This window comes from Saimiri boliviensis, chromosome 3 (assembly GCF_048565385.1).
Source record: "Saimiri boliviensis isolate mSaiBol1 chromosome 3, mSaiBol1.pri, whole genome shotgun sequence".
Lineage (NCBI taxonomy): Eukaryota > Metazoa > Chordata > Mammalia > Primates > Cebidae > Saimiri > Saimiri boliviensis.
In genome coordinates, this window is record NC_133451.1 from 162,949,967 (window position 1) to 162,975,341 (window position 25,375).

Sequence of the window (25,375 nt, forward strand, 5' to 3'; positions counted from 1 at the left end):
ACAGGGGAAAAAAAAACTAGCAAAAACATGGTTAAAAACATTTTAAATATTACTTCTTAATATTGACTATATGCATTCAGCAATATAACATATTCCATAAATTTAGTGGCAAAAGTTTCTCTGCAGTTATACAACTGTATGATTCACATGATCAGTCTAAGAGCTATATAAGTCACCATATCTTTTGAAGATTGCGATGAAGTCAGAAATAATATTATAATCATTTGAATACCAAGTTTCTTCATTTAAAAATGAGCACTTATTTTGTTGTTTAGGATAAGAGTACTTAATTTTGTTGTTTAGGTTAAGCCTTCTTTTTAATAGACAGTTTAACATTTTACACAATTCTATCCATTTATCTAGGATAAATTATAAATCTTAACAGTAACCACACTTTTAAAGGCTCAAAGTTAAAGTGCAAAAATATTTTAAGACAGATTTGTTAGCATTTTCTTATGAAAAAAATCCTTGAGAGCTGTTAGAATTGGGGGAAATATGTAGAGAAAGTTCTGAAGATGAAGAAAGAATAAAAAATAAATAAGCCCTTCCATTCTATTACACCATGTCAAGCATTTTCAAACACTAATAAAGAAAAGATGTGATGCAGTTTTCTTTACAAAGAAAAATATTTGTTTAATAAATAGATGTGTCATTCTTATAACATGAAAGCCACATAATAAAATTAATATGATCTATAAGTACATGAATGCCTCATTTTATTGCACTTCACTTTATTGCATTTGGAAATATTTTGTTTCCTACAAATTGAAGATTTCTGGTAACCCTGCATCCAGCAACTCTCTCAGCACCATTTTCCCAACAGCATGTGCTTACTTTGTGACTGTGGGTCACATTTTCATAATTCTCACAATATTTCAAATACTTTCATTATTATTTTGTGTGGCATGGTGATTTGTGATGAATGAAGTGTCTTTGGATGTGACTTTTATAATTATTTGGGGGCATCATAAACCATGCCATATACGATGGCAAGCTTAATTGATAAATGTCTATGTTCTTGCTGCCCCATCAATTGGCTGTCCCCGGTCTATCTACCTATCCTCAGACATTCTTGTATCCGGAGATACAACACTACTGAAATTGTGCCAACAAATGATCCTAGAATGGACTCTTAAGTGCTCAAGTGAAAGGAAGAGTTGCATGTCTCTCACTTTATATCAAAATGTAAAAATGATTCAGCTTAGTGAGTAAGGCATGTCAAAAGCCAAGATAAACCCAAAGGTAGGCCTCGTGTGCCAAATAGTCAAGCTGTAAATGCAAAGCAAAAGTTCTTGAAGGACATTAAAAGTGCTACTCCACTGACTACACAAATGATAAGAAGGCAAGATAGCCTTATTGCTGATATGGAGAAAGTTTCAGCAGTCCGGATAAAAGATCAAGCCTGTTACATCATTACCTTAAACCAACACTTAATCTAATAAAAGGCCCTAAGTCCCTTCCATTGCATGAAGGCTGAGAGAGGTGAGGAAAGAAACTACAGAAGAAAAGATGGAAAATAGCAATGGTTGGCTCATGAAGTTTAAGGAAAGAAGTCATCTCCATACATAAAAATATAAAGGACAACAGTGAATGGTTGATAGAGAAGCTGCAGTAAGTTATCCAGAAGATCTTGGTAAGGTCATTGATGAACGTGGCTACACTGAAGAAAAGACTTTCAATGTAGAATAAACAGTATTTTATTATAAGATGTCATCTAGGATTTTCATAGCTAGAGGAAAAAGGCGAATGCCTGGGTTAAAAGCTTCAAAGGATAGGCTGGTTCGCTTGTCAGGCGCAAACATAGCTGGTGTCTTGAAGTTGAATTCAGTGCTCCTTTTCCAGTCTAAAAATCCTAGGGTCTTTAAGAATGCATGAATGAGAGCACATCTGTTTACAGCATGGTTTATTGAATATTTTTAAGCCCACTGTTGAGATCTACTGCTCAGAAAAAAAGATTCTTTTCAAAATATTACTGCTCACTGAGAATGCACCTGGTCACCCAAGAGCTCTGATGATGATGTACAAGGAGATTAATGTTGTGTTCATGTTTGCTAACACAGCATTCAGACTGCAACCCATGGCTCAAGGAGTCACTTGGACTTTCAATTCCTATTATTTAAAAAAATACATTTCATAAGGCTATAGCTGCCACAGATAGTAATTCCTTTGATGGATCTGGGCAAAGTAAATTAAAAACCTTCGGAAGTGAGTCACTATTCTAGACACCATGAAGAACATTGATGATTCATCGAAAGAGGTCAAAATATTAAATATTAAAAGGAGTTTGGAGGAAGTGGAAGTGGATTTTTAACTCTCATGGATGACTTTGAGGGCTTCCAGACTTCAGTGGGGAAGTAATTGCCAATGTGATAGAAACAGCAAGAGAACTAGGATTTGAAGTGAAGCCCGAAGATATCATTGAGCTGCTACAATCTTGTGAAACAAACATGAAAGGATGAGAAGTTGCTTCTTATGGATAAACAAAGGAAGTGGTTTATTGAGATAGAACTTACTCCAGGTGAAGATGCTGTGAACATTGTTGAAATGACAACAGAGAATTTAGACTATTCCATAGACTTAATAAATTAGCAGCAAGGTTTGAGTGAGGCTTGACTTCACATTTGAAACAATTTCCTCTGTGGGTAAAATGCAATCCATCAAATAGCCTCAAATGCCACAGAGAAATCTTTCATGAAAAATGAGTCAATCAGTGTGACAAAGTTTACCGTTGTTTTATTTTAAGAAATTTCCACAGCTCCCACCATGAATCTTTAGCAACTACTACCCTGCTTAGTCAGGAGCCACCAACATCAAGGCAAGACCCATCACCAGCGAAAAGGCTATGAGAGGTGAATGCCTGGATTAAAAGCTTAAAAGGATAGGCTGACTCTCTTGTCAGGGGAGAACATAGCTGGTGTCTTGAAGTTGAAACCAGTGCTCTTTTTCCAGTCTAAAAATCCTAGGGTCTTTAAGAACTGTGTTCTGTCAGTAAACAGAAATGCCTGGTTGACAGCACATCTGTTTACAGCATGGTTAATTGAATATGTTTAAGCCCACTGCTGAGATCCACTGCTCAGAAAAAAAGATTCCTTTCAAAATATTACATCTGAAGGCTCAGATGTTTGTTAGCATTCTTAATGATGAAGTGTTTTTTGATTAAGGTATGCACAATTTTGTAGAAAAGTCTTTCTCCTCTGTTCCTAAATTGTTTCTTCAGTCAAGGCAGAAATACTTAGGAAAGAAAGGTAGTTATTTTAAGTATAGTCCTGACATGGTCTTAAAACATACAAAATAGTCAATGAAATTTTTACTCACTAGGCTATTTTCTTAATTGTTCTCTTTTTTATTGTTTTTGGACAGAGTTGTCGTGAGCAAACGAAAAATATTATTTCTAAGAGGTTATTCATAACTAAAGAGTCCATTTAATGAATAAACATAATTTAACATCATGTGCACTCCAACTCATACTTTATTTCAAGATCTAATTGGATATACAACAACAGTAAAATGAGGTTTATGTAGGATGAAATACTCACCATTCCTGCTCTCCTGGCAATCACAGTATGAAAATGTCCATCTGACACCTTCTTCATGGTGGTGAGTTTATATGTACCACTGCCTAAATTATAAGAGAATCTTAGTCTTTCTTCAGCAATTTCAAGGGCCAAAAACTCAGCCCGGTCGCCTGTCTGGTTGTCATAGTTGTAAAGCAATAAGGCATGGCTTTTAATAGTGGCAAATTTGACATAAATATAGTTGTTATTGGGGTCCAAGCTTGGAAATTCCATATATGATAACTCCTCAAATCCATAACTGTTCAACTCACAATGTTTTCCAAAGACACCTGTTGGAGGGAAAATTGACAAGCTAGCATAAATTTTCAGAGAAATTGTATTATATACTTTGATTAAAATACTTCCGGATTATAAAATAAGCCATGTTTTAACAACATTTTTGTTACTTACCAAAAAATTCCATCTAAACTAAAATTGCAATGGAATTATAATCTCTATGAATTAATGATCTTTAAGACATGGAGAAATGATTGACTGATATAATTATTTTTCATTGTCTAGCGAGCATATCTGTGTGTGTTGGTTTCTAAAAATCATAGGCTTAGTGGAATGGAGTATGTCTGAAGAAATTTCTTTTCCGGAAAAGTTTCAAAATTTGTTGATTTCTTTTCTTTTCTTTTCTTTCTTTCTTTTTTTTTTTTTTTTCAGGTGCAGTTTCTCTTTTGTTGCCCAGGCTGCAACAGCACAATCGTGGTTCACTGCAACTTCCATCTCCCAGGTTCAAGCAATACTCCTGCCTCAGCCTCCCAACAGCTAGGATTACAGGTGCCTGCCACCACACCCGACTAATTTTGTATTTTTAGTAAATACAAGGTTTCATCACGTTGGTCAGACTGGTTTTGAACTCCTAACCTCAGATGATCTGTCTGCCTCAGCCTCCCAAAGTGTGGGATTACAGGCGTGAGCCACCGTGCCTGGCCCAAATTTGTTGATCTTTTCTAAGTTTTATTATGCTATAATTTTCAGCGAATATACTTCCTTCATAATATTATAGCTCCTTTTTTTTTTTTTTTTTTTTTTTTTTTTTTACTCTGTTGCACAGGCTGGAGTGCAGTGGAGCGATCTTGTCTCACTGCAACCTCCGCCTCCTGGGTTCAAGTAATTCTCCTGCCTCAGCCTCCCGAGTACCTGGGATTATAGGCACCCACCACCGTGCCCAGCTAATTTTATGTTTTTAGTAGAGAGGAGGTTTCACCATGTTGGTCACACTGGTCTCGAACTCCTGACCTCAGGTGATCCACCAACCCCAGCCAATATATAGTTCTTAAAAACTATTTCAACTCAGTTGAAAATGGTAAACTCATTTGTTTTGATTTTTGTTAAATCAGTACCTATATTTCAAGGGCCACAAAATTAGGAAAGTGGAATCATTGGTTTAGGAAAGGAAAGAACTGTCTTTAAGTTTGTATCTCTTTCTTGTTTTAAAACCTCTGTGGGTATGATTTATAACAGGCTACTTTAAAATAGCTGTCTGTTTTTCTGAAAGTCAGCATTCCCATTTGTTTGTGCTGGTTCTTTTTCAAACTTGAAAAATGAGTTTTATTGATGTTACAATGCTATGCCAAAATTCTTTTCCCACAAATAATAGTAGACTGTGGCAAATGATTGGAAAATTAATCCACACCAATACCTCATGATTCTTATTAACTTGCAAAGGCTTCATTTCTTAATTTTGGCTTTATAGGTCTTGTAAATGCATAAAATTTAGAGTGAGGGAATTGTTCAGCTAGAAGGAACTAATGCCATTACTTTATAGAGTATTTAAAACTTGCTTAAGGTCACAGAACCAAGAGAAGCAGCCAAAATTTGAGGACATATCTACTGATTGTCCAGTTGTTTTGACTACCACACTGTATATCAAAACATTCTTTAAATTAAAATGGCCTAGAAGCTGCCATAAAAGCTTGTGTTATTTATCTTTTCATTTTCTGCTCAGGCTGAAACAGTATTTATTATAAAAGAGTAGAAATTATACATTATTTTTAATTTTTAATCTTTGAAGTAGAAAAGACAAAGAATTATAAAAACGATATGTATTGTACAGATTATATTATACATGGTATAAATTTATCTGATACATTATATATTTATATCTATCATGTAGAATTTATATTTGTATTTTATACATTTCTATGGCATCCATATTTAATACTTATAATTTTTATGTATTAATAATTTATATATAAATACATTATGCAAAAAGAGTAAGTGAAGTTAAAGTAAAAGCAGAAAGAAAGCATATAATTGAAATAAAAATATTACTGAAAAAAATTCTATTATTTGTTCACTTAGGTCTCTTTTGATTAAACTTTAATAAATCTACAACAATGTGCTGATTATATGTAGAATGTATATAGATACATTTTAAATCAATTGATAACTGTATTTGCAAACATGAAAATATTTCTTTATGGAATTTTAAAAATTTATTCTTAAAAGATTTTGGTACTATTTCTATACAAAGGTTGCATCTTGTCTTTGAAATATAATAATAAAATTTAATGAGGTTTTAAAATCTGCCTTTCAAATGAAATGCCAAGAAATAAATCTAACTAAAGGTCTAGAAAAATAATGAAAATTACTCTAATAAAAGATACTGCATCTATAAATATTATATTAAAATATTAAATCTTTTTTACTAAAATATTTTAAATATATTTTAGTAATTATACATATAATCTACATATATACACACATTATATATATTTGTATATATACTCACACAATATTCTTTATTAATTTTAAGATATAAGAGATACTGTGTGTGCATATGTATATAATATAAATATAGGATATTGTGCATATATATACACATGTGCACATAAATATATACACAATATCTTATGTTATATACATATGCCTGTACATATATAAAACACACATATATAAACATATATAACATATATATAAAACATATATATGTCAGTACAGATATATATATATAACAGGATATTGTTTTAGTAATTATACGTATAACACACACATATACACATATATAAAACATATATACACACAATAGCCTATTATGTGTATGTGCACATGTACATATATAAAATATAGGCTACTGTGTGTGTATGTTTTATGCATGTCTGAATGTGTATTATATGTATTATTATTATAAATAACAAAGTAATTCTAAGAAATTATAATCATATATGCTACCTTTGTAATGTCTGAGGCACAATATGTTTTTCCTAAGACAATCTAAATTTTAAAATCTAAGTATCTAAAACATTTTTAAGAATCCAAATAGCCAATGTTTTACTGATGAGACGCTAAATAGTGTGAAAATATTTTTTCCAACTTCAAAATGATAAAGTTTTTCTCTTTAAAGGACGCAAGTATAACTACCTACCTCTGGCAATTTATTTGAGGCATTCCATCTGACATTGTTATTTCTATGATTCACCCACATTCAATTTGAGAATAAAAATCATTTTTGTTTTTAATTTGATCTCTTTAATTTCAATTTACATAGTAGTGTTTCAAAGATTTTTGTTTTGTTTTCTAAGTGCTTATGTTGTCAACTGAGAATGTTTAGGCTTAGATGTTATTTTTGTCTTTGCCACTGGAAGGAATGGGGTAGAAATTTGCACTGCCAGCTATGTGTGTTTTGTGTCTATTTTAATTTACATTGTGCTATTCATCTTCCCCTGGGGATCTCTAGCAGAGTGACAAGAAGGTACATTTGGATGCCAAAATAGTTCCATTTAATAGACATCGACAGATGTATCACTACACTGCAGTAGCAACTTTTTTTTATTGTGTATCAATTTTCTTAAATTCTCAAATTTGCAATTATAATGTAAAGGAATCCCTAAAAATATGAACACCTCTGTTCAGTCACTTGAAAATCATTTCTACTTTGCACTCTAATCCCCATATCTTTTGTCCCCAAACCTTAAGTTAAACCATGAAACTTCACTGTGGTTATCTGTAGAAAGCAGCGTCATTTACGATTATGAAACATCGTTGAAAGAAACAAAAAAGGTTTTGGAGATCTAAAGTTGTGGTTATTTTGACCCTGATATACCTTTCATTACTTCATGGGCATTGTTGGTGAGAATTTCAAATAACTCTTATAAAAAGAGGTTCTGGGCCGGGCGTGGTGGCTCAAGCCTGTAATCCCAGCACTTTGGGAGGCCGAGGCGGGTGGATCACGAGGTCAAGAGATCGAGACCATCCCGGTCAACATGGTGAAACCCCGTCTCTACTAAAAATACAAAAAAATTAGCTGGGCATGGTGGCACGTGCCTGTAATCCCAGCTACTCAGGAGGCTGAGGCAGGAGAATTGCCTGAGCCCAGGAGGCGGAGGTTGCGGTGAGCCGAGATCGCGCCATTGCACTCCAGCCTGGGTAACAAGAGCGAAACTCCGTCTCAAAAAAAAAAAAAAAAAAAAGAGGTTCTGTGAATGTCCTACTGGATTGAAAACAAAAAATTGTGTTCTAGTCATTACATTGTCTTGGGGAAATTTTGTTTCAACTTCATTTTTTGACTTCAGGCAAATCACTCAACTTCTGAGCCTCAAAAGCATTGGTAGAATATATTCCTCAAAATTAGATGGTTTTTCTATTTGATTTGTCTTTATCGTTGTATTGATGTTGTGTTTAATAAAAACAGATAGTCATGAAATTGTTTGGAAATTAAAAACAGTAAGTTATACTGGTGACTGGGAACTGCAGATGTCTTTTAAATTCTATTATCTACTATAAGTTGAGCTTTACTTTTTGGGTCTGTATAGCACAGTTACATGCCAAGGGAAGACTAGAAAAATATCCTTGTATTTTCTTGCTTAAGAAAAGTGACAGAGTCTTCTAGAAATGGATTCTATGTTGTCGGGTAAAGCAGCCTTTTAAAAAAATGGAATAATCACAAACTTAGGAAACAAACCACGCTAATATAAATGCTTCCTCTCAATCGCTTATAGTTTTTGGCTGGCACATTAATTGTTAACAGTTGGGTAAGACCTGGAAGGACCTTTTAGTTCATTCCACTAGGGCGAATAAATATGAATGTATACAAACAAATTCTTTTCCTCAAAAGAAAACAGTAGTCTATTTTATTAGTCATGTAGTGTCAGCTACAAAAAAACCAATTATGAAAACTTCATGTGTACTCACTAATTCCTTCTGATAAAAGTGGTTGAATTAATGTATAAAACAAAATTTAAAATTAATGTAAACAGGAAAATTTAAAAACATAATATCCACAAAAGTGAAACAAACAAGCACACCTCACTTTGACTACTCAAAGATTTGAAATAGAGAGTGATGTCAAAGAGTGCTTAAAGAATTTTTTATTTGATACGTTCTCAGCTAAAAAGAAGGCATCCATAAATCTTTGAGGGGAAATGTCCTCGGGAAACAACATTAATTCAATTATCTTGAGTTGACTCTTTTTTTTAGTAACCATCAATGCAATGTATTCAATGGGATTTCCATTAACTAACTTTTACAAATATTAACCCGTTAAGATTTTACTTTCCATGTAAAACAACAGTTTCTTAGTCTTCCATGGTCAAAATAAAAAAATCACTAAACTATGTGCCAAAATGAACTTACATTTTATTTTAACAAATAAGTTTCACTCACCAAATGGACAATGACAATAATATGAATCCACTCCACTTTGGCAGGAACCACCATTAAAGCAGGGGTTGCATTCACAGTAATTGACTGAAGATTCACACATTTTCCCTAAAATATACAAATTCATTTTTTAAAAAATCTTGCACATAAATATGTTAACACCATTACAGTATTAACATATGTAAAAATCTTTCCCAAGGCATATCATGGAAAGAAGAAATATAAAAACATTTTACAGGACATAAGGAAATTAGAATAATATCTTGGAATTTAAAATCTTGTTTCGTTGTCCTATTGTAAAAAGTTCGTTATAATATTTAAAAAATAATTTAAATAATCATCTTGGAAGAAAATACTGTTTGCAAAGAAATGACATAATAAACATATTTAAATGCTTTCATTCAATTTATTTTCTTTTCAATGTCCCTTCATCTTTTATATTTTATAGATGGAGAGTTGAATCTTACAGTATTCTTTTAACTGCAGAGATTTTCTTGACTTAGGTATTTCAAAGATAATAATTTATCTTATTATCAAACTACAATCCTTCTACTATCAAGAAATATCACTTATCTTATACATATCTGTTGTAAAGCAGAATAAGAAATAAGAAAATGCATCATATTTTCAAATTCTTATGAGAATTTATTCTTGACTATAGGTTATGCATGCTTTGTCTTTTGTCTTAAGTGAGAATACCGAAGCAGCATATTTTTCAGTTTATAAAGACTTTTCTCATACATGATCTTCTTAAATTGAATCAACTAATACCGACTGAGTGGTCATTACGGGCCCAGCATTATGGTGGTGAAGAAAGCAAACAAGTGTCTTCAGACTGTGGTTCCATTTTAGTAGGAAGTATTAATCCATACAAAGGAAATACTAACATTTCACAGGTGAAGAAGAAAAGCCTCTTGGAGGCTAATATATTATCTGTGAAACTGTAAAACTATGACACAAACCAATTCAGGGCTTCTGCTCTCATATCCAGGTTTCACAAAACTATGATTGAGTATTCGATCATTGGTATACAAAACTTGGGGTATAAGTCCCACTTGTTTTTGTTGTTGTCATTTATTTTTACCTAAATTTTAACATGTTCTAATATCACTGTTCTATAACTTGAAAGTATTATAATTATTTGATATATTCATTAGGATCTAATTTTCAAATTTCATAAGGCAGTGAGATGTTACAGAATTTTTAGTCTATTTCTATTCATTGAGAGCAGGATTGTAAATGCTAAAGCATTTGTTTCTGTAAAGCTACTTCCTACTTCCAAACCCAATTTCACTAATGCATTTATTAGATAGCTCATGAAGCAATATGCATTCTATATGCACAACTAGACCTACTGCTGAGCATAGATAATTCATTTCATCATAATAACTTTGCTTAAAACCCAGTCAAAATTTTGTTTAACCAGGTTCTGTTTTTGTGGCTTGATCATGGAGCCACACTTGTTCTGGTCTGAAATTATAATTGTGAGTCACATCTCATGACACTGCTAACTAAGCCCATTTCTGTACATCATATAATTATAAACACAACATTTTTCTCCTTATAAATAAATTGGGAACTTCCTTACAGGGCAAAACACTGAACTAACAATTTCAGAATACCTTTCTATTGTAAGGCAAGAGCATGAAAATAAACAAGTTACAAATTCATGGGCACAGAAATCTGATTTTAACTACTGTAGCAGGGTACTACATTTTAGAAATAGGCAGGAACATTTATGACTATAAGGTAGTGCTTGGTTTCTCAACAGAGAGTTGCTGTTTCATTTTGTTTTCCAACTGAGTATGTGACAGGCCATTTTAATGATGTAGATTTTTTTTCTTACAGCACAGTATTGCCCAGTTGCAAATGCATAAGCTCTACTGGCTATATTTTTTATTAGTTGCCACCAGGAAAGTAATATTCTACTCTTTACATTTTTCTTTTCATGGTAAAGGCATACATAATTTTCACTTGTGCTTTTTGACTAGGAAAAATTTTACTTCCTTTTATTCTTTTCTTTATCCAAAAAATTGTGTTACAGTTGCATTAAAAGTAAGATGTAGAAAATACAGACTTATATATGTATTTATAAGTGTGTTCAATATAATCTTCTTATCATGAAAACATTTTAGTGGGTTACAAAATTGCCAACTTCACTTCTTAAAGACTGGAAATGAGGTACAAATAACAAGCAACAAGTTTAGAGGATACTGTCAAGTGTAATTTCTCAAATACTTGGACATATGTGCTCTCTGAGAAAAATGTATGAGTATAAATCCAAGTCATTGTTCTTATAAACCTACTATATATTTTTGAATTTGGTTTGGAAATACTACCTTTGTAATCTTGATTGAAATAGCAACAAATGAAATCTACGTGTCATTCTTTTTGTGTATATAATTCATATGAATCAATTATCTTATTTACCCTGTATAAAATATTTTAACATAGACATCGGAGTTTAATTTAAATACAAACTATAGGCTATCACAGTTACTCCAGAGTGAGAAGTGGAAAGACACCCTATATAAATAAATAAATAATAAATAAATATAAATATAAACCCAAATATAAATAGAAGTTGGTAAGAAAATACAAATTCAACCTTGAATTCATTATTTCAATTTTAAAATAAAGGTTTTTTTTTTTTTTTACTTTTCCTTATTGGATAATCACAAATAATTAATAATGGCTATTCCCCAAAGAACTAAAAGCAGAAGTACCATTTACCATTTGACCCAGCAATCCCATTACTGAGTATATACCTAGAGAAATATAAATCATTCTACTATAAAGACACATACACATGAATGTTCAATGTAGCACTATTGACAACAGCAAAGACATGGAATTAACCTAAATGCGGGTCAGTGACAGATTGGATAAAGAAAATGTGGTATATACACACCATGGAATACTATGTAGCCATAAAAAAGAATAAGATCTTGTCTTTTGTGGGAACTGGAGGCTATTATTCTCAGCAAACTAACATAGGAACAGAAAATCAAATGCCACCTGTTCTCACTTACAAGTGGGAGCTAAATGATGAGAACACATGGAGACAAAGAAGGAAACAGCAGACATTGGAGTCTACTTGAGCATGGAGTGTAGGCAAAGGGAGAGGAGCAGAAAAGGTAACGATTGGGTATTGAGCTTAATCCCTGGTTGATGAAATAATCTGTACAAGAAACCCTGTAATATGAATTTACCTAGGTAGCAAACCTTCCCATGTACCCAGAACCTAAAATACAAGTTAAAAAAAAAAAAGAATAAAATAGCTTTGTTAGGGGTTAAATAAAGAAATTTGTTGTTGAGTTTGGAAAAAAAATAGTCATTTTCTTGGAGGTAGAATATGTAAATTATTTATTATTTAAGAATTTAGTCTGAGTTCTCCATTTAATGAGTAAAAATTTTTTACAGTTCGTGAACTCAGAGGTTGCTATACTAGCTATTTAAATTCAAAGATACAGTAGAAAAACTTACATTTAAATTTAAATTTTTATTTTAAATACCTGTGTCTTTTGCGTGAGAGAAGGATGCCATAATTTTACTTAGAATCAAAAGAAAGCTTCTAAATGCATATTTCTCAGGTTTGGAAAGTTTGTGCTTTTTTTTTTTTTTTTTTTTTTACCTAATTAGAAATCAATAAAATTATGTATTGTTTTGTGCAAGTCTATCCACTTAAACTGTAGTGTTAACAGCATAATGAGGATCACAGAATGCAGTAGTTTGAATTACTTGAACATGCTCTTGGTACAATGATCTGATGTGTTGAAGCACTGTGAAACAAAATCTTGGATCATTAACTTAATTAATGCTGCAAGTCAATTAACGATACTTGCCAAACGCCTTCAGGCTTGGAAGTATACTGATAGGACTTACACAAAGACAGGCATCTATGCCTCTTGAACTCAAGAGGCCTCCTTCTATTAAGATATGTTTACTGCCATAGCAGTTGTTTAGAAGAATAAATTGATCTCATTGCTTTGACATGCATCAATTAATTGTGTTGCCATACACTATTTATTATAACTGGAAGGGGATTTGCTTGAAGAAGTGTAAATCCTTAGCACATTGAAAATGGAAATTGCTTAAGGTGAAAATAAACGCACAGTAAGAGTCTAGGATATCCACAGACATTCCTAAACTTAAAGGAGAAATGTTGTATCTATTTTCATGTTCAGGGGCAGAAGATGTGATGATGTGTTGGACATAAACTGGATCTATTATGTCACCTATGGTCTTTTCAACAAGAATGTACATTCTAGTTTCACTTGTCCAGTAGTTCATTTTAATGTTGGATCATGTGGAATAGAACTAAATTTATTCTCAACTGTTAAATTGGACCCCTCCATGAAGATATGATAATTTTTGATACCCAATGATTCACGTAGCCTTCAATTTAACATCTTACATTATAGATATATATTAGACTACTATAAATATTATTTTTAAATCTCCTGTATTTCTACTCATAGGAGAAAGAAGACTATGTGCAACTCTAAAAGTCCATTTTATGTCTAAATTGATTACGTTATTAATAAATAAATTCTATAATAAATATATGCTATTCAGTCTAGACAGTTATAAATTTTACAATTTTTTGCAAAAAGTAGCTGTCTTTTGCACAGTATGCAAATGTTTCCTGTATTGTTAAGAAGCTATGAAGATAGTTCATCTAAATTTCCTTTTCAATACCCTTATGGTTTTTTACATTGAACAAAAGCAAAAATACCATGTTTTAGTAAAGGTTGCCAGTAATAAAAGCAACAACCAAAAAAAGTTTTTACCTTTGTATTGTAAAACACACGAAAATACACCCTAAGTGAGACTACAAATGATTACATACGATTACACACATAATGTTCATGATAAGCTTACAAATATACGCTTATTTTCTATGGAAATAAGAAGCATTTAAGCTACTTCTTAGAAACCTAAGTTGTTAATGCTTTTATAAATTAATGTATCACCTAATATAAACTGCCTAATTCTGCTTTCAGTAATCAAATCAAATCAAATCAAAATAATTGCATTCTTTATTCTCTCTTACATAAGTCACTCTTCCGTATCTGAAATAAAATTTCATTTCACATATATTTACTAAATTTCTTTTATATTCTATGGTTTTCTGTTCACATGATTAGCAACGCTAATGCATGACCATAGCGATTTTAAAAGAATGACTTTTAGTTACTCCTTCCATCTTTATGAAAGCAAATGTTGGCAAGTTTCTCAGTAAAATTAATATGCATAGTCTGTATGACTTTGTATGTCTGAAAAAATTTCACTCTTTATACTGTCAAATGACATAAAAGTGATGAATGAACAAACCTCATCTTTCCTGAAATATCAGGACTTAATTGAGAACATAGGAAAACTTCTCCATATGGCAAGAAACTCTTGGCATTATTCCAAATACTACACCTAAAATGCATCCAGATGTGTGAAAATGAATGGAAAAGGTTAAAAGACTATGAACTAATTATTTTATAAGACAGTCAGATTTATAAACAAACTCTATCAAAACGCTGCATTTTATAACACCATGCATTTCCATGAAGGAGTTAATGCCAGGGATGTGCTGCCAACAGCGAAAACCTGGGAGCAGGAGCGAATGCTGACGTGGTTACTGTCACTGTGTTTTCTAATTAGTGTTCTATTAAATGCAAGACATTTTCATTTGTATGGGAAAATAAATACTACATGTGTGGTTATTAGGCTAATGTTTTCTCTAGAAACCCCTGGAGTTCTGAGGCAGAAATAATGGATTTTATTCACTGCAGCATGTTGACAATTAAAGTAATTTGTGATATCATTACATTTTTGTGAAAATTCAGAAATTCATTTTTCACATGGCCTATACTATAATAAACTTTATCCATCTTTTCTAAGATTACACTAATATTATAGGGTAGGCCATTTTTATATTACAGTTAATCAAACCTCCATATGATAATATTAATATAAAAACTCCCCTCCCTCTGTCCATGTAAACTATAAGAAAATTTTCTTAATGAAACATATGAAGTGATTATAAGTGAATATGTTACTTCTTTTTCTTCCATTTTCTTTTGGTTCTTTTTCTAGTAACTAAGAAAAAGAGATCAGAAATACATGTTATACAAACAAATTCATTCACTCTAAGTCACTCATTTATTAAAAAATATAGTTGTTTCGTATTTATTATGTGCATGGTTACAAACTTGAAAACAAACTTTCAGAATATTTCAGAAATTAACTGGTGACAGCATGATAATAATTATATAGTTTCATATTTTTTGTTCCATGATTTTCATTGTCATACTTGCATCCTTATAAGTTGTTCTGTACAGAAAATCTCTGTTCAGCTAACATTTAATCACACTCTATGGGATTCTGAGGATAAAGTCTCTTAGTTTGCATCAATTCATAAGCCACTTACTCTTCTAATCTTTAGCACAATTTCTAAATCCACATAAAATATGCAGTGCTGTGTGTGTGTGTGTGTGTGTGTGTGTGAGAGAGAGAGAGAGAGAGAGAGAGAGAGAGAGAAATTGGGGATGGGTAGTGGCTGACGATCATTTTAAGCAGAAAGTTCAGAAAATTGTGCGGCTCCAAGTTGTAATTCCACAGACTTTGAACATCATTGATAAAATGCAGGTGAAAGTCCACAAAAGTAGAGAATGAAAAGATACAGGTTATTTAAAATAATTCTGATGGTCAAAAAATTATATAGAGGCCTTGAAAAAGTGAATCTTTACTAAGGCACTAGAATTTAATTCATGTTAACTGAAGTAAAATCTAGCTATTATGAGTAATTTTTTTAAAGATTATTCTATGAGGTACACATATACTTACATGTAAATTCTGTCTTATGGCTTATTAGCTCTGACTAGGTTAGATGTTAAGATGTTTTGGTATATGACCTCTGTCTTCCTGAGCCAGGCTATCAGGCAGAAACCAGCTAAAAAGAATAACTCAGAATGATCCTTCAAAGATTACACAAAAACACATTAATAAACTATAGATATTTAAGCAATACACTCCTAATTTAAAGTGTGGACTAACATTTGTCACTCACTATGTTTTTTTCTTATATTGTTTCTTACTAAAAATAAAAAGAAAATAAAACTGTCAGACATTAATTATCTGCCAGTTTTACTGGATGATTTGTTCATACAGAATTTGAAACTTGATTTCAAAAATGCAAGATTCATCCCAATCATTCAATTTTGTGTTTGTTTATATCATTCCTTATCAGTTGGATTATCACCTACTATGCAAATGGAGACTGAGGTGAACTCTGAGAAGTATGTAACGTTAATACAGAACTTCAAACAACCTTCCCTAAAAACAGTTTACGACATAGACTTTGGCAGTCCTGACCCTGTCACCAGAGTGTAGCCTCCATTTCCTGCAATGTAAAATAGGAATAATAATAACACCTTCCTAAGCTAGCTATCATTTGCTGGCATATAGCATCGTCCTTATCTTTCCATATTACAAGGGCTGGAAGTCTGAAAACTACCTTTTCTAGGCTCCCTTCCAGCAGGGTTCAGGTTTATATTCTGCCAGTGGAAAAGGACTGGATGCTATTTGAACGGTGAAAGCAAAGCAGGAACCATTTTCCTCAGATCACTTGGTGTAGCACGGCAGGTGGGCAAGACGGTCATCCATGGCATCTTGCAATGCCTGCCATGTTTTTATTGCTGCACCCATTAGTGAATGTTCCTGACCTATACTCTTAGCCAGGTTGAAGATTTTGTAAGCTGTTTCCTTGTAGCAAACACTTTCCTGACTCCAAGTCTCAGAGTAGTTCTAATTATCAGTTTCAGACAATACACTGTCTTACAGGCTTTTTGTGAGGATTAAGAGAATAATGGGAAAACATTCTTAAATGATATCAAGTACTCACCATAATGCTCTATAACAAATGCAAATCAAAGTGCAATGAGTCTGACATGCATATAAACAGCAGAGGCTCCGGAGCCAAGTTTCTAGTAAAAAACCAGTTAGAACACTTTCTTTGCCACAGCTGGAGGCAAGTTGTCTAATCTCTTTTAATAGCTCAAAGACTTAATTTTTTCATCTTCAAAATTGGAATAATAATAATAATCCCCATCTGATGGAGTGGTGAGAACTATATGTTATCATGTCTATAATGCAAGGAGCTTTAAAAAGTGTTTTACATAACTACTTGATAAATATTATTAATATTTTATGATGAAAAAGGCATTTTTAAAAGTTTCAACTATCACATTTAAAAAAATATGCAATGTATATTTAAACGAAATAAAATAAAGAAACCAGAGAGAAGTAATGTACCCAACATTTATGTGAAATCAGCAAACAGTGCCTTTGTTCACACCAGTAGTACTTTCCATATTCCTTATCAATACCTAATGAATTTGCACTTTCTTCATTCTAGAACTAAATGTAAACTCACTATAAACTTAAGTGTGATAAGTGTACTATACTAAAGTAGGACATAAAACCTCTTATTCTTGAATTCCCAGCCGATAAAGAAATTTTGGGGATATGTAAGAAAGAGTGAGGAAAGTGTTCTAGAAATCCTGAACTCAGCATGTATATAGGTCTATTATTTATGATCTTAGGACATAACTCTCATAAGACTCATAGTTCACTTTTGTTACTCAGGTTGCATGTCGTTTTAAAAATTTTGTGGTACTCCTCTATTACTACCACTATACTAATACTATTATTATACTACTAATTAGACTGCAATTACTGAATACTGCATAATGTTCTAGGTGTTTTTTATTTGTTTGTTTGTTTGTTTGAGACAGAGTCTTGCTGTTGTTGGCCTGGGCTGGAGTGCAATGGCACAATCTCGGCTCACTTTACTCTGCCTCTTGGGTTCCAGCAGTTCTCCTACCTCAGCCTCTCAAGTAGCTGAGACTACAGGTGCTGGCAACCATGCCCAGCTAATTTTTGTACTTTTAGTAGAGATGGGTTTTCACCTTGTTATCTCGAACTCCTGACCTCAGGTGATCCACCTGCCTCGGCCTCCCAAAGTGCTGGGATTACAGGCATGAGCCACCATGCACAGCCTATACTAGGTCTTTTAAAAACACTATATCTAGTCATTACACAAACCCTAAAAGATAAGTAATTATGATTAGTCTCATTTTACAGATGGAGAAATGGAGGGTCAGCTAAGGTTAGGTGACCTCCCAAAAGCTTTTGCTAAATCAGAGTCTATGAAATCGATTAGTTTTTCTATTACATATGCTTTCTGCCCCTTTTTCTTCATATATATTTCAAAGTTATTTCCTTAGGAGGCAAAGGCTGTATATTCTATTTCAACATTTTCAAATTTGCTCTGTATTTTCCTCAAGTGATTCAACTCTCCAAATATAAAACCATCAGTATACACATAATGGGCACTTTAAAAAATATAACATACAAATGCATTTGCTTAAAGACATTTTTAAAAACATTATTCTGTAATATATCTACAGAAACTGAAGCAATGTATCTTGATACTACTTATACTACTAGTACTGTAAATTATGTTTATAAATACTACACAGCAACCCAATGTAATATGTATGCTTTACAAATGTACAGCGTGCAAGTAATAAGATAGATTTTTGCTCTCCTCAAACTTATCAACAGAATAACATTTATTCACATGTAAAGGAACATCAACTACTGATCAACTAATATATAGGTTGAGAGAGAATGATAATATAGAGATGGAGTAGAAATAGGTAGAGATACATGTATATATGGACATCTTATCCCACAAGGGTGCCAAAGACTAGTTCAAATTTTTTTTCTCCTCTATGTTTAATGCTGCCTTTTAGTCTGTCAAGGTAAGTTGTGGCAATCGTTTTCTTGAGAATGCTATTGTGCTTTCTACCAAACTATTAGAACTAACACACCATTTTAATCTAAATCTGAAAACATGATTCTTGCTCTTCTCACGATGTGGATCACATTTCAATAATAATGATGACTATGATTTTAAAAGATCATAAAAAGGATAAGGATAAAGAATCAACAGCAATCATGACAAACAATTATTTAACACATAAAATAGTCCAAATCTTAGGTTTTGCATTTTTCATATTCGTTAATATCTAGAATACTCTTATAAGAAGATAATCTCTTTTTGTTCTCGTAAGACACTCTTCAGGACTAAGAGCTTAACTTCTGGATCTAACTGTGTAGACTGGCATAGTGATATTACAGCTAAGTAATTAAATCATCTGAGAAAATTTAATTACTTTCTCTCTACTTCAACTTTCTTTCCTGTAGAAACTGGAAAATATTCCTACCTCTTAAGTTCTCTTGTAAGAAGTAAATAAAATAAACACATAAAAAGTACTTGGAACAGTATTTGACCAACAGCAAATGTTTAGAAACATTTGTTACAATTATGTTCATTTACATGGAAATCATTGGAAAATAATAAAATTATTTCCCTTATATTATACTTGACATGGCTAAAGTCTTAGTGAGAAAAGTACAAACATTGTCATACCTGTGTATCCAGTTTTGCAAACACAGTTGAAGCTTCCTGGAAAATTCTGGCAGACCGCACCATTCTTGCAAGGGCTCTGCAGGCACTCATTGATATCTCTCTCACAGGCCCTACCAGTGAAGCCATCTGGGCAGGTGCATGAAAATCCTCCCACTAAATTGTGACAGGTTCCACCATTGTGGCAAGGTGATGGAAGACATTCATCTATATCTATTTCACACCAGCTGCCCGCATATCCTGGCAGACACTTGCATAAGAAAGGCTGCAGAGGTTCATTTGCCACGATGATGACTGGAAGACTATCACGACTCTTTAATACAGAGCTCACAGCCAGTCTTCTTAGACAGCTTCCTCCATTCTGACAGGGACCATGCACGCAAGAGTCATGATCCACAGATTCTACCTTTACTCCACTCTGCCGGAGTAGGATCTCTTTGATGCTTTCAAAGAAGGTGGCTACACCACTGGGATTCACATACTGATTATTATTTCGCTTCACAGCTGCCAGAAGAAATGTTCTATTGTTCTCTTCATATGCACCATACAGTTGCACAGCAGTCCCTAAGCCTGTCAGCTGTGAGCCAGCAATGCGTAAAAAATGAAGGTAGTGGTTGGTCAAGAAGTCCTTTACTGTGGGTACACCGAGACGAAGTAAGATGCTGTTATCCACTGTAGCATTGGAAAATCCAGCAAAGAAAACTCGGATGTTGCTCGTGACTGTGCTGTGAACTCCATCATTGCTAAGGACAGTCAGATCAAACGTGCCATCTGTGGACCTTGGCTGGGAATTCAGATCACAAGTACCCCCTGGAATACTGAAGAGGCTGGTAACTCCTGAAGTAAGAGAGCAGTGGAAGCTGTCTAACACATCTGGATCCTGTGGCTTCACAGAGCCTAAAATCCCACCGGGAAACAAGTTGCCATAATAATTAACGAATATCTCCACTGTCCGAGACTGTGAAGGATTGTCATTTTGGTCTATAACTGTGATATGCACAGTTCCTGTGGAAGACATTTGAGGAACACCAGAATCCTTGGTAACCACAGACAGATAGAAGTCTGCAATCTGCTCCCTGTCAATCTCCCTGGTTGTGCTCAGAACTCCAGCAGTGCTCAGGCTGAAATAATTGGTGGCAGGACCTGTGCTGAGCAAGTAATAGGTAAAGGGACCTTGATTTGGAGGGAGATCAGGGTCAGTGGACTGAAGGGTTATCACCAAAGTGCCTGGCCGTTTGTTTTCCATGACTTCTCCTTCACTGACAGTCAGCATGGGCCCATTATCATTTATATCTTCCAGGGTGACTAATAAAGAGGCACTTCCTGTAGCTGAGGGGGTCCCTGAATCAACAGCCAAAACTGAGAGGTTATAGACGGGTAGGGTTTCTCGATCTAATTCTGCAGTAACAGTGATCTTCCCTGTCTGTGGATTAATAGAAAAGGCACCATTTTCATTCCCTGATCCGATGAAGTAGGAAAACCTGCTCCAGCTGGGGATAGAGTCTGAGTCAAAGGCACTGACAAAGGTCACATGAGTTCCTATTGGGACCCCTTCACTGATCTGCACACTGTAGATACTCAAAGTAAAAACAGGTGGGTCATTTGCATCAAGCACGGTGACATTTACAGTGACCTCATCTATATCTGCACCTCTAATGCTACCAAAGTTCTTGGCCAGTACCTTCAAAGACACCCTTTCTTCTTTTTCTCGATCAAGAATTCCAGAAACGTAAATCTGTCCAGTCTTCTTATTGATCTGGAAACCCTTCTTTCGACTATTACCAAAAATCAAATAGTGTACCTCCCCATCAGTGCCCAAATCACGGTCACTAGCAAACACTTCTCCAACAACAGTACCCTTAGGAGCTGCTTCTGAGATTTCAAAATAGTAAAGTTTGGAAACAAAACGTGGCACATATTCATTTGTCCCTTTTAATTGTACATTAACAGTGGCAAAGCTACACCTTTCCTCATCGGGGACATTGAAGGCTTTCACAGTAAGATGGTAGCTCTGCTTGGTTTCAAAATCCAAGAAGCCTTGAGTGGTTATGACTCCTGTGTTGGGGTCAATGACAAAGAGGTCACTGTCAGATGACTGTACAGTATACGCAATCACAGCATTTGTTCCAGAGTCAGCATCTGTCGCATTTAGATGGATAACTGTTGTTCCACTTGGGGCATTTTCCAAAACAGTAGGGAAATAGTCATCAGAGAGGAATACTGGAGAGTTATCATTCACATCAATCACATTTACGGTCACACTGCAATAACCAGTTCTTGCAACCCATCCTCCATCTGTAGCACTAATCGTCATTTCATGCTTCTGACATAGCTCATAATCAAGAGCTTTGGCTAGTGTTAATACACCTGTAGAAGAATTGATTGCAAAAATGCCTTCTTCATTTCCTGAAGAAATGCTGTACTTAATCAAGCCATTCATAGCTGTGTCTCTATCTCTTGCAGAAACAGTTCTGACAATGGACCCAATGCCATGGCTCTCAGGGATGGTTGCACTCATGTGGCTTTGAGAGAATTCAGGCGTATGGTAGTTTTCCTCAGTGACTGTTATTTGAACAGTTGCCTGGGAAGAAAGTGGAGGGTTTCCCTTATCCTTTGCAGTGACTGTGATAAAAAAGTTTTGGTTCAAGTCAGAAATCAGGGAGGATGCTACTGAAATCCACCCTGTATCATTGTCCAGCTTAAATTTTCCTAAATGGTTATCATTAGAAATGAAATACTCCACTTCTGAATTCAGTCCAAAATCTTTGTCATCTATTGCTGTAACTTTGATTAATTTCGTACCAACCTTAACATTTTTGGTGACTGGAGTGAAATATTTAATTTTAAGAAATTGAGGTGCATTGTCATTACTGTCCACTATATTGATCGTAACTGTTGTCTCACTAAGTAAGGAAGGATTACCTCGATCTGAAGATGTCACTATAAAACTATGCCTATTGATATTCACATTACTGAAGCCAGTGACATTTTGGTATTTTAAGATCTGTTTGTTGAAAATCTCTCCAGTGGTGGCATTAATCCTGAAATATTCTGACTGAGATTTTATAAAATAAAAAACTTGTCCATTTGATCCCTCATCAGGATCTGTTGCAGACACCTGAGTTACTTTGGAGCCAGTCTCAGTAAGTTCAGGGCAATCTAAATAATAGGAGGGTCTGCTAAATCTTGGAGCATTGTCATTGACATCCGTCACAAATATTGTGACATCTGTACTTACAGTCCACCCAGAATCATGTGCAGAAACTCGAATTCTGTAACGGTCTGTATCTTCCCGATTTAAAGGTCTGCTTATGATAATATCCCCCGTGCTGGGATTAATGGTAAATGGAAGACTTGTGTCCATTATAGAATATCTACTAATTGCATTAATCCCAATGTCTTCATCAGAAGTTGTGACACGGGTAACAGTGTAACCTAAGGGGGAATTTTCAGGAACATGGGCACTAAATATCTGAGAAAATCTAGGGGCATTATCATTCTCATCTAAAATGTTAATCATCACTTTTACTGAAGCACTCTGAGAAGGGGACCCTTTGTCTGAAGATTTTATGGTTAGAACATAATGAGATATTTTTTCCCTGTCCAGAGGTCTAATGCTTCTAATTTCACCAGTAGCATGGTTGATAGTGAAACTATTTTCCATGTTGCCGTTAACAATTTCATAATCTAACTGTCCATTGGGTCCACTGTCCTTGTCCATTGCCGAAACAGTAAGTACTTTTCGAGGGGAGAGGTTTTCCAGTATTTCAGATACAAATGGGTCTTCCTTAAAAATTGGAGCATTATCATTGACATCTAATACTGTTATATCAAGTTTCTCATAAGAGGAGAATGGAGGGAAACCACCGTCTCTGGCCTCTATCCATATCACGTATTTTTGTATCTTTTCAAAATCCAGAGGTTGACTAATAGACACCTGCCCTGTTAATTGATCAATCTGGAAGGTACTGCCCAGATTCCCACTTGCAATATAATAGGACATAGGTTCGCCTCTCATAGAGGATCCTGTGATGGTGGTGACAAGAGAGCTGACTGGTTGGCTTTCAGGAAACATGAACGTTTGTTCTTTGGCTCTGACTTTAGGGAAATCTGCCTTGTTCACGAATCTAACCGTCACTGTCGTAGAATCTGTCTTTGGAAATGAGCCACCATCTTTTACATGCACAGAAAATGTCACTTCTGCAGCACCGTTTAGTGGTCCGGCGGCCATAATGGCTCCCCTCAGTGGGTCAATGTGAAATTTTTCAGAATTTCTACCCGAAAGAGAATAATGCAGTTCAGAATTTGGTCCAATATCAGCATCTGTGACTGTAACTGCAAAGACAAAGGAACCTATAAAAGATAAAGTGTGCAGTTATGACCGTGAGGAATTTAAATAAAACATTTGGTAGCAGGTAAGTGCATATAAGACACTCTATTGCTGCTTGATATGACCTTATTTTGTCAGGATTACTGGGGAAAACAGTATCTCCTGTATTTTCTCTGAAGTTCACAAGTCAAATGTGCTTTGTAATTGTCTTCAGAGACTAACCTGCCATTTTCTAACTAAAATTCATACGGTCTGTTGAATTTACTATTTTTCAGTATGCCTTTGGGAGAAGCATAGGTAAAAGAATTTGCTAATCATTCAAAAATCATAGTTTCTAGGTGAAAAAAAACTGCACATAAAACAACATTCCAAGAAATACAATACATGAACTCTGCAAAACGCTATGCTTCTACCCAGTGCAAAGATACAGGTGCTCTAGTGTGTCTTAAAATACCTTCAAATCACTTTACAGGTAATCAAGTCAACAAAAATCATATGTTCATTACCATTGATTCCTTATCTCCACTGTTTTATGACAAAATTCCTTTATATGTGAACTATTATCATATGAAGAAAAAGTATGTGTGTGTGTGTATACACACACACACACATACATAAGCCAATTAAAATAATTATAAAGTAGAAATAAGAATTGAGGAATAATGGACTCCATTTGGATTCCAAAAGTTACTACTTATACTGAGTGCCAGTGAAACAGATTGTAGTAAAAATATGCAGAAAAGTTGCCATAAGGACATATTTTCAATATACTCATTCAGAAACCATTCCCAAACCTGCACTCTCACCCCTACAGAAGAAATGGTAACAAAAGTAAAATATCTTTTTTTTTAAAAGGCCAGTGATTCTGACTAATTATAATAAGTCCAATGAGGAAAAGATGCTTAAGCATACCTCATTTTGCATAGGAAATTCTATATTGCACCATCACACATGTAATGGATGTAATCAGAACCATGCCTGCCAACATTATTTCATGTAAAGACCTTTAGCAGGTATTTATCACTTTGATATTGACATTTCCTTTTGATAGAAAGTTGGCACATACATGGAGCAATTTATGAATCATTTTTATATTGACAGTATTCATGTTAGCCAATAAATGGTTCCATAAACTTAAAAACAGAAAAATTTTTGTTTGCAAAACCTCAAATAAAATAAATGTTATTAAGAATTATCCACTTATTAAATTTTTGAAAATGTATCTATGAAAAATTGAAGTAAAATATTCATTTTCCACTGGCAAATATATTTGAATGCCTATTATCTTCCAGATCATGTTTCAGATAGTGGGGTATGGCCTGCAAAGTAGATACAATGCCCCTCCTCTTAGGGAACTTACACATAATTATACCTCAGGCCATAAACATC

The 25,375-nt window shown here is 34.0% G+C and overlaps 1 protein-coding gene across 3 annotated transcripts in view; it reads right to left on the reverse strand.

Moving 5' to 3' along the window:
* Window positions 1-25,375, reverse strand: part of FAT4 (FAT atypical cadherin 4) — a 175,151-nt gene that overhangs the window by 21,707 nt on the left and 128,069 nt on the right. For all 3 annotated transcript variants that reach the window (XM_074396930.1, XM_010338361.2, XM_010338360.2), the window contains 3 exons: window positions 19,660-24,009; window positions 9,168-9,272; window positions 3,537-3,844 (listed from right to left, as the gene is read on the reverse strand). In XM_074396930.1, coding sequence (XP_074253031.1) covers window positions 3,537-3,844; window positions 9,168-9,272; window positions 19,660-24,009 — 4,763 coding nt within the window. The remainder of the gene's footprint in view (window positions 1-3,536; window positions 3,845-9,167; window positions 9,273-19,659; window positions 24,010-25,375) is intronic.